General features: G+C 48.8%; 2 protein-coding genes across 3 annotated transcripts in view; one reads left to right on the top strand and one right to left on the bottom strand.

Annotated features, from left to right (window-relative positions):
* LOC106892209 (E3 ubiquitin-protein ligase TRIM11-like) overlaps nucleotides 1–4,001 on the bottom strand; it is a 12,857-nt gene extending 8,856 nt beyond the window's left edge. Inside the window, exons 1-2 of the mRNA XM_014949233.1 lie at nucleotides 3,852–4,001; nucleotides 2,427–2,950 (exon numbers count right to left, since the gene is read on the bottom strand). Of these exons, the coding sequence (XP_014804719.1) occupies nucleotides 2,427–2,950; nucleotides 3,852–3,891 (564 nt within the window). The 5' untranslated portion in view covers nucleotides 3,892–4,001. The remainder of the gene's footprint in view (nucleotides 1–2,426; nucleotides 2,951–3,851) is intronic.
* Nucleotides 4,002–6,835: 2,834 nt separating this feature from the next.
* Nucleotides 6,836–10,001, top strand: LOC106892227 (butyrophilin subfamily 1 member A1-like). Of its 2 annotated transcripts, none has more exons than XM_014949267.1 (3): nucleotides 6,836–7,028; nucleotides 7,825–7,927; nucleotides 8,483–10,001. In XM_014949267.1, exons 2-3 carry the CDS (start codon nucleotides 7,852–7,854, stop codon nucleotides 8,992–8,994), a joined length of 588 nt encoding a protein of 195 aa, XP_014804753.1. In that variant the 5' UTR covers nucleotides 6,836–7,028; nucleotides 7,825–7,851; the 3' UTR covers nucleotides 8,995–10,001. The 2 variants fall into 2 exon arrangements, with proteins under 2 accessions (XP_014804753.1, XP_014804746.1); XM_014949260.1 differs by having other exon boundaries at nucleotides 6,836–7,069.
* Nucleotides 10,002–10,042: the final 41 nt, after the last annotated feature.

Genomic DNA, 10,042 nt, shown 5'->3' with positions numbered 1-10,042 from the left:
CACCCCCCTTTGGGGACCCCCATTTCTCCTCCGCTCCCGGAAGCGCAGCAGGAACCCTCCCCCTCCGCAGGAGCCTTTAAATCCCCACTATTTACACTTTTCGTCCCCAAAACTTTCACCCTCCCACCCCGTTTCCTGCCAGAGCCTCAGCAAATTGCAGCTTTTCAGCTCAATTTTGACTTTTGGGATGCTCACGGGGCTTTTTTGGTTTGTTTTTTTTTTTTTTTGGTTTGTTCTGTTTTGTTTTGTTTTGTTTTTTGTTTTTGTTTTTTGTTTTTTTCCCCACTGGAAAGATAGAGGAAAAGCTTTGTCCCACCTGAAAATGCATATTTTTAGGGGCTGAGTTTTGTCCCATCTGCAAATGCACATTTTTGGGGGCTGAGCTTTGCCCTGTTGGAAAAATGCATATTTTTAGGGGGCTGAGTTTTGCCCCACCTGAAAATGCATATTTTTAGGGGCTGAGTTTTGTCCCATCTGCAAATGCACATTTTTGGGGGCTGAGCTTTGCCCTGTTGGAAAAATGCATATTTTTAGGGGGCTGAGTTTTGCCCCACCTGAAAATGCACATTTTTGGGGCTGAGCTTTGCCCCATTGGAAAAATGCATATTTTTGGGTGCTGAGTTTTGCCCCACCTGAAAATGCACATTTTGGGGGCTGAGTTTTGCCCCATCTGGAAAATGCATATTTTGGGGGGCTGAGTTTTGCCCCACCTGAAAATGCATATTTTTGGGGCTGAGTTTTGCCCCAACTGGAAAATGCATATTTCTGGGGGGCTGAGTTTTGCCCCACCTGAAAATGCATATTTTTAGGGATGAGTTTTGCCCCACCTGAAAAATGCACATTTTTGGGGCTGAGCTTTGCCCCACCTGAAAATGCATATTTTTGGGGGGCTGAGTTTTGCCCCACCTGAAAATGCACATTTTTGGGGGCTGAGCTTTGCCCCACCCGAAAAATGCACATTTTTGGGGGGCTGAGCTTTGCCCCACCTGAAAATGCACATTTTTAGGGGCTGAATTTTGCCCCACCTGAAAATGCACATTTTTGGGGGCTGAGTTTTGCCCCACCTGAAAAATCCATATTTTTAAGGGCTGATTTTTGCCCCATCTGGAAAATGCTTTTTTTTGGGGATTTGAGTTTTGCCCCACCTGAAAATGCACATTTTTGGGGGGCTGAGCTTTGCCCCACCTGAAAATGCATATTTGGGGGGGGGGCTGATTTTTGCCCCATCTGGAAAATGCTTTTTTTTGGGGATTTGAGTTTTGCCCCACCTGAAAATGCATATTTTGGGGGGGGGCTGATTTTTGCCCCACCTGAAAAGCGCGTATTTTTGGGGGCTTAGTTTTTCCCCACCCGAAAAATCCACCTTTTGAAGGGCTGATTTTTGCCCCATCTGGACAATGTTTTTTTTTGGATCTGAGCTTTGTCCCATCTGGAAAACGCATATTTTTGGGGGGGCTGAGCTTTGTCCCACCTGAAAATGCACATTTTTGGGGGCTGAGCTTTGCCCCGTTGGAAAAAATGCATATTTTTGGGTGCTGAGTTTTGCCCCACCTGAAAATGCACATTTTGGGGGCTGAGTTTTGCCCCATCTGGAAAATGCATATTTTGGGGGGCTGAGTTTTGCCCCACCTGAAAATGCATATTTTTGGGGCTGAGTTTTGCCCCAACTGGAAAATGCATATTTCTGGGGGGCTGAGTTTTGCCCCACCTGAAAATGCATATTTTTAGGGATGAGTTTTGCCCCACCTGAAAAATGCACATTTTTGGGGCTGAGCTTTGCCCCACCTGAAAATGCATATTTTTGGGGGGCTGAGTTTTGCCCCACCTGAAAATGCACATTTTTGGGGGCTGAGCTTTGCCCCACCCGAAAAATGCACATTTTTGGGGGGCTGAGCTTTGCCCCACCTGAAAATGCACATTTTTAGGGGCTGAATTTTGCCCCACCTGAAAATGCACATTTTTGGGGGCTGAGTTTTGCCCCACCTGAAAAATCCATATTTTTAAGGGCTGATTTTTGCCCCATCTGGAAAATGCTTTTTTTTGGGGATTTGAGTTTTGCCCCACCTGAAAATGCATATTTTGGGGGGGGGCTGATTTTTGCCCCACCTGAAAAGCGCGTATTTTTGGGGGCTTAGTTTTTCCCCACCCGAAAAATCCACCTTTTGAAGGGCTGATTTTTGCCCCATCTGGAAAATGCTTTTTTTTGGATCTGAGCTTTGTCCCATCTGGAAAACGCATATTTTTGGGGGGGCTGAGCTTTGTCCCACCTGAAAATGCACATTTTTGGGGGCTGAGCTTTGCCCCGTTGGAAAAAATGCATATTTTTGGGTGCTGAGTTTTGCCCCACCTGGAAATACATATCTTTGGGGCTGAGTTTTTAGGGAAATGGGGTTTTTTGGGGGGTAGGGAGCCGGTGTTTCGCTCACCCTGTACTGGCCAGCGGCCTCGTCGGCGGGCACGGCGGGGTGCGGGTGCCGCTCGGCGCAGGCCGCGCAGAGGAGGGTCCCATCCCGGCCGCAAAAATAGGCGAGGGGTCTGCGGTGCCGACGGCAAATCTCCTTCTCTTCCTCCTCCTCCTCTTCCTCGGTGGCCAACTCCCGGACGGCGGCCACCAGGTTGGCCAGTTGGCGGTTGGGCTGGAAGCCGTTTTGGGAGAAGGGCAGGCGGCACTGGGGGCAGGAACCGGAGCAACCCTCGAGGCAGCGGCGGCAAAAATTGTGGCCGCAGCTGAGGAGGATGACGGGGTCGCGGAAGAAATCCAAGCAGACGGCGCAGGTGGCCTCCTCCTGCAGGTTCTCCACCGCGTTACCCGCTGCCATGGTCTTGGTTTGGTGTTTTTTTTTTACCCTGGTTTCGGAGAAACGCCCCCAAAAGGGGCCGGGCGATGGTTTTCCTGGAAGTGGCGACGGGGTGGAGGAAGGAGTCCAACGTTGGCTGGTTCTGGATGAACCTCGGGGGTGGGATGAAAAGCAGAGTTTATCCCACATCCCCAGCCCTAAAACAATCCCCCCCCCCCGAGGACGAGGCAGGAAAGGATTTTCCAGGGAGTGATTTTTTTTTTGGGGAAAGGGGATTTATTCGCAAGGTGTTTGGTTTTCTGTTCACGCCGCCCAAAAAAATCCAGCGGCGACCGGAGAGCAGCTGGAAAAAGCTGGGATTAACTCAGGGACACGAGGAATGAGCCCAGTCCTCGCGGATATTAAGCCCCGTCGGCAGCAATCAGCCTGATGAGGGGTTTAATGAGAAATAAAAACCCATCTCTGCAGCTCGGCACCCAAATCAAACAGGAAAAATAAACAGCAGAGGGGAAAAAAAAGTAAGAACGAGGAGGATCTGTGGCCGGACGTGGTTTTAGAGAAGCTTTTAGCTCTTTTAGCTGAGGCTGCCAAACTCCCAGCCCAGAAGGGAATAAGTTTAACACAGCTGTATAATAAATTAATTTGGGGAAACAAACCCAACGAGGGCCCTTGAGGTGGAAGTTTCACTTCCAAAGGATACAGCCCACATAAAAAAAAAAAAAAAAATTAGGAAAAAATAAAAAAGACTCATCAGGAATTATTCTATTTATGAATAAGGCTGATAAAACAGTAAAATAAGACAGATATTCCCCAACGGAGCTGGAAAAAGCACAGGTGGCTGGGTCCCAAATTAATCAGCTTTGGCTTTTCCCCAGGAAAACCACAGCCCCTTCCTCGGGGGAAAGCAGAGGCGCCGCCAAACCCCCAACCCCGCCTTGTAACGAGGGCAAAAATGGGCAAAAGCGGTGTAAAAACCCACTGGGACTTTGCTACCCCCGCAAAAACCCCGTTAATAGACCCAGATTCGCCCCTTTGGGAGCGGGGGGGGCTCACCTTGGCCGCGGCGGAGCGGATCGGAAAGCTCTGTTCTCATTGGTTGATGGCGCGCAACCAATAGGAAGCCTCCTCCTCTCCCGGCGACCAATAGGAGGCGGCGTTTGCGATCCCCTCTCCCAGTAGTGGAGCCGGCGTCGGGAGGGGGGGAGATGGGGCAACGCGCGGTGCGACGAGAAACAGGAGGAACCGACCCAAAAATAAACCCGAAAGTTTAAATCCTGGGGGCGGCTCCCTGGGCAGAAAAAAAAAGAGCAAAAAACAATCCCCAAAACTCTTTTTTTTTTTAATCTCTCTCTCTTTTTCTTTATATATTCTTGATGCACAGTCGTTTCGGAAATCCTGCTTTGGCCGGGGGAGTTGGACCAGATGATCTCTGGAAGTCCCTTCCAAACTCTGACAATTCATGATCCGTGAAATGCGAAATAAAGGGCCTTGTGATTAGCAGTGAATTTGCTAAAGTAGTCAATAATTTGCTTTTCTGTTGTGAGCTGTTGAGTGGCTGTTGAGCGCTCTAAGGTTACCGTGTGATCGTCAGACAACGGAGTAACTCGTCTTGCTTATCGTAAGAAAAACGTAAAAAACAAGATAAAAGGAGCTCAGACAACAAGACTGGGGAAAACCAGCTTGAAGGAAGGCTGGCTAGCAAAGTCAGCAAGAAAAGGGAATAAACCAACCCAAATTCATCTAGGGGACGACTGGTGAAGAGGAAGATACGAGCACCAGATGAAGTAAACGGCCACCAGAGTGACCTGAAGACGGTCAATAAATGGCAGCAAAGGCCGTGGAGAAACTCACCTCCTGAATTAGTTCTAAAATTAGGAATTAGTTCTAAAAAAGGCGGGCTTGGGTTAATGATGCAAAACTTTTGTAAATGTATGCCTGTTGGAATCGTGGCTGAGCGGGAGCACCTCGATTGTCACATTGGCTATTGAGTCCAGCGTCTTTGTTTCAAATGCTTGGAAGAGGGTTTTAATTACCAGCAGACAAGCTTCAGGCTTAATTAATTCGGTGTTCTTTCAGGCACTTTTGGCCTATTTCTAAGAGGGATCTCTGGCTGCAAGAGGCTTCAGTGGCAGCGAGAGAAACCAAATTAAAACCAGAAGAGGTTCCAGTGTCGAAGCCAAGGTGTAGGAGCTCCGTGGAGTTTCCACCCAGTGCCGGCACAAAATCATCCCATTTTGGGATTCTTTGGGTGGGGGCTGCAGCTGCTGCTGCTGCTCCTTCAACACCCTCCTTTTCCTCCCCCAAATAACTCTGAATTTTCCCACAATAATTAAACCACCCCCAAATACCTCTGGATTCTCCCCAAATAACTCCCTTTTCCTCCTCAAACGCCTTTGAATTCTCCCAAAATATACCTCTGGATTGCCCCAAATGCTTCCAACTCCCTCCCAACTATCCCCAAATACCTCTGAATTGTCCCAAATCTCTCTGAGTTCTCCCCAAATAACAGAAATTTTTCCCCAAATACCTGTGAATTCTTCCCCCAGGCCCCTCAATTCTTCCCAAAATACCTCTCAGTTCCTCCCCAAATACCTCTGATTTTCCCCAAAAGAACCAAATCCTCCCCCAAATACCTCTGAGTTCCTCCCAAATCCTCCTGAATTTTCCCAAAATAACAGAATTCTCTCAAATCAATGGATTCTCCCAAAACACTGGAGGGGGCTGTCTCTGCGGGGATCTTTAACCCTTTCCACACTCAGGGAAGAACAGGGGGGAGGGAAGAACCGAGTGCCAAATACCTGCTTGGGGTGCTCCAAATACCCTAAAAACGGGGGGAAAAGGGAGAAAAAGGGGGTCCAGGACCCCCTGGGCAGCACTTTGGAGGGTTTTTTCCCTTGAAAGCAGGAATCGACTCACTTGAAGTTTCTCCCACCAAAGCAAAGCCATATCTTTGCTTTTCCACCAAGAAATTGAAATATTTACACTTTCCATCATTTTTTGGGGGGCAGAAGGGAGAGACCTCGTAGGTTCTAGGGCGCGGATGACTTTAAATACATTTTATCTCCCCCAGGTTGTCTCATTTCCAGGCTTTTCTCTCTTTGCCTTGTTCCCACGGGAGGAGCCGCAGCCAGATTTGGGGGGTTATAAAAGAAACAATTTTGTACTTATGGTGCAATAATGCACGTTTTTTTGCACTGCCTTTTTTTTTTTTTTTTTTCTTCCCCTCCCTCCTGGACGTTGAGAGATAAAATGGCCCTGAAATGATGGGGGGAAAAGGTGCAATCGGAGGGAGCACTTTGGAGGGTTTTTTCCCTTGAAAGCAGGAATGAACTCACTTGAAGTTTCTCCCACCAGGCGCCGTATCTTTGCTTTCCCACCAAGAAATTAAAATATTTACACTTTCCACCATTTTGGGGGGGAATGGGAGGGAGATACCTGGTGGGTTCTAGGGCACAGATGACTTTAAATACGTTTTTTTCTCCTCGAGGTTGTCTCATTTCCAGGCTTTTCTCTCTCATCCCTCACCGCTCCCATCAGCTCCGCTTTGCCTTGCTCCCACGGAAGGAGCTGCCGTCATATTTTGGGGGGGTAAAAATTAAGAAATTTTGTACTTGTGGTGCAATAATGCACATTTTTTTTCACCACTTTTTTTCTCCCCTCCACCCCGGAGGTTGAGAGATAAAATGGCCCAGAAATGGGGAAAAAAAAGGTGCAATCAGAGGGAGCAGGAGGCATCTGATGTGTCGTGGCCCCGTCTGCGGGTGGGAGATTGGAGTCTCCTCCCTCCTCGGCTGATAAAAGCTGGCGGAGGGAGAGACAGGACCGAGCTTTTGCTGAGCCTGTGCCAGAGAAGAGGGGGGAAAAAAACCAAAAAGAGGAAAAAAATCCAAGATAGGAGAAAAAAAAAGTCAAAGCAGAGAAGCCGGTGGAGGAAAAGCAGCCAGAGGAACCCCAAAAACAGCGCCGGTGCCACCAAGGAAAACCCCAAAAGGTTCGAAAAAAGGGAAAATCCCAACGCTTTCGTGTGGGTTATGTCACCCTGCTGCCTTTTTTGCGGGGGAAAAAGGGGATTCTGAGCTCTCTCCCCATCCCATCCGCGAGAGAAGGAAAGTGGATTTCCCTTTGCTTTGCCCTCGGGATCTTTATTTCAGATTTAAAGCTGGTTTTGCAGTGGTTGATTGAGGTATTTGCTTCTTTTCTACCCGTTCGGATCCAGCTGGGGAAATCTGGGTGAGAAACGGCACATTCCCTGCTTATATCTTAATTTAAAGGTGATTTTTTTCCCACTTTACCCCCCTTTTCCCACTTTTACTCCCCCACCTGCTGCTTTAATTCCCTTCTCTGCGCTTTTGCCGGGGAAAGCAGCAACCTCTTTACTTTTGAGCATCGCAGCGTGGTTTATTCAACCATTTTTGGGCTTTATTACTAATTTACAGTGCCTTTTTACTGTCAGCAACTGCCTTATTGCACTCAAAGCCCTACGCTGGGTTTTGGAGATCAGATTCAAGGCCCTTCAATAACGGCCCTTATCTCCCCCACGCACATTTTCCCCGGGGCCAGTGGCAAATTTCTCCACCTCTCCCAGGGTTTCTCTGGACAGGAGAGAGTTGGACTCGGCTTATCTCAATTTTAAGGATTTTTCTCACTCAAATAAACCTTGTCAGATCCGAATGGCGGAGGCAGGGATGGATTTAAAACGGATTCGTCCTCGAGCCACCACGAGGGATGGAAATTTTGGGGTATAATCATTTCTATGAGGTCCCTCCCAACATGCTCCTCGTGTTCCCTTCATAGTTATCAGGGAATTAACACATCTAATCCACCTCCGTGGGTCTTTCCATAATGCACCGAGCTCCTTTGCAACCACTGGATAAAAACAAAAAGGCATTTTCTTTCACATATTTTGATTAAATGTTGTGGTTCAACCCATATTTGACACAAAAAGGGGTGAAAAGCTGAGATGTGCCTGTTTGTAGGACAGTAATTTGATTTTATTATTCTTTCTTTCCCCTTTCTGCACTTCAAGCTGGGAGGGGAGGACGTTGTGGGCACGATGACTTTTGTCCTCAAACCACGGCCACGCACGTGGGATCTCACCCTGGACTATCACACGGCAAAACAGTTTGAAGGTACCCAAGGGTGGGGGGAGAGGAGCAAAGCACCAATTCCTGGTGGTTTCTGGGCTCCCTCAAGGGAGGTGTCTGTTGGGGTTGGAGACTCTCCAGCTCCACCTTCTATTTCCCTGGATCCTCCACCTCCCAACCTCCATCTTTTCTCTCTTCCATCTCCAACCTCACCTGGAGATCCTTCATCTCCAACCCCCATCTCTTGACTCCTCCATTCCAACCCCATTTCTTGGCTCTTACATCTCCAACCTCACCTGGAGATCCTCCATCCCAACCCCCATCTCTCAGCTCCCCCATCTCTTGGCTCCTTCATCTCTTGGCTCCTCCATCTTCAATCTACATCTTGTGACTCCTCCATCTCCAACCTGACCTGGAGATCCTCCATCTCCAACCCCCATGTCTTGGCTCCTCCATCTCCAAACTCTATCTCTTGGCTCCTCCATCTCTGACCTCACTACTTCTTTTCCCCTTGAGGAGTCACCAGTGAAGGGGATTTTGGGGACATGTGTCCTCTTACGCTTCAGTTTGGTGTCTGATTCCTTCTCTCTCTCTCTCCAGTGGACGTGACCCTGGATCCAGCCACAGCAGGTCCTGAGGTGATCCTCTCCAATAACCTCAAAGAGGCCAGCTGGGGTAGACCCGGCCACCGGTGGCCTGAGGGTCCAGGCCAGTTTGACACAGATCCGTGCATGTTGGGCAGGGAGGGCTTCACCTCAGGCCGGCACTACTGGGAGGTGGAGGCCACCGGGCGTTTCTGGGCCGTTGGGGTGGCCCGTGAGTCGGTTCAGAGAAAAGGCCGCATCCTCTTCAAGCCCAACACCGAGATCTGGGGCCTGCAGAAATATGACGATCTCTGTGTGGCCCTCACGGCTCCTTCCAACACCTCCGTCCCGCTCCTCAATGGGGAGATTGGGGTCTACCTGGACTACGAGGTGGGACAGGTCTCCTTCTATGCCGTGGGCACCCGCCAACGCATCTTCACCTTCCCCGTGGCCTCCTTCAGTGGAGAGAAGGTCTTCCCCTACTTCTGTGTCCTCCTCTCCACCATCAAACTGTCCTCCAAGGGGTGATGTGTCCCCCACTGAAGCTCCCCAATGGTTGGAAACACTCCTTGATCTTCCTCAATTATTCTCCTTGGTGTTCCTCAACTATTCTTCTCCTTGCCCTTACTCAACTCTTTTCCAGGTCTTGGAGTCATTTCCACCTCATTGTCCTACCTCCACCTTAGATGTCTCTATTTTGGGTTATATCCAGGGGATTTGGGGTCCGAGCTTGGCACGCTCATCTCATCTGAAAGCTGGTGTCGTTAAATCCATCCAAACCTCATTAACTGAGCCGGTTTTGAGCTGAAAACTTGGGTTTTCCTCCCAAACTCAGCCCACTGTGAAGGTTTCCTTTACTGAATTCGATGCTGGGCTTCCACCTCAAATTAAAAATCTTAATTTTTGCAGGTTTTTTGTTAGTACTCGCTTTATAACTGATTTTGTCATCATGAGGACGTGCTCGGTCTCGCTATCCCTTCCCCATTTTCTCCTGCTGTTCCCCACGCTCCGAATCCCAATAATTAAGGTGCGATTGATTATAAATGTGATCAGAATATAGTAAATCTTTTTTTAAATTTTTTTTTTTTGCTCTAAGAAGGAGGTGTCTGCTTTTGACCCATCACCAAGCTGCCCCAGCACCACATAGAACCCCAGGACCCCCCAGAGCTACCCCACATGGGAGCCCAACACCTGCTCTGGCCCCTCAAAAGCCCCTTAGTCCCCTGGGACCCCCCAAGAACCCCTCAGGACTGACTCATATGAGACACCAAAGGCTGTTCCAGCCCTCCAACACCTTCTTTATCCCCTGGGATCTCCAGGAGACACAGAGGGCTGCCACAGACCCCCCCCCCCACAGACCTAAGCTTCACCCCCCAGACCTCCTCCTTGGCCTCATCACTGTGGGTCTCCTCATGCTCTGGCATTTAACTACAAATAACTAATTACTGGGTGTGAGTTATCACCAGAAATTCCTCATCACTCATATGGCAAAGTTGGGTTGGGAAACACAAATACATTAAAATTCTGGTTCTTATTCAGCAATTTTTGGTGATAGGCTTCTTTTTTTTCCTGAGTT

The sequence above is a fragment of the Calidris pugnax genome, unplaced genomic scaffold, assembly GCF_001431845.1.
Source record: "Calidris pugnax isolate Ruff unplaced genomic scaffold, ASM143184v1 scaffold66, whole genome shotgun sequence".
Lineage (NCBI taxonomy): Eukaryota > Metazoa > Chordata > Aves > Charadriiformes > Scolopacidae > Calidris > Calidris pugnax.
This window is presented reverse-complemented; position numbering and strand designations above follow the sequence as displayed.

What these genes read in the sequence shown, in the direction of transcription:
- LOC106892227 (XM_014949267.1), top strand. Translation starts at nt 7,852, where the DNA reads ATGACTTTTGTCCTCAAACCACGGCCACGCACGTGGGATCTCACCCTG. An exon ending in CACGGCAAAACAGTTTGAAG is followed by an intron (nt 7,928 to 8,482) that starts GTACCCAAGGGT and finishes CTCTCTCTCCAG; the next exon opens with TGGACGTGACCCTGGATCCA.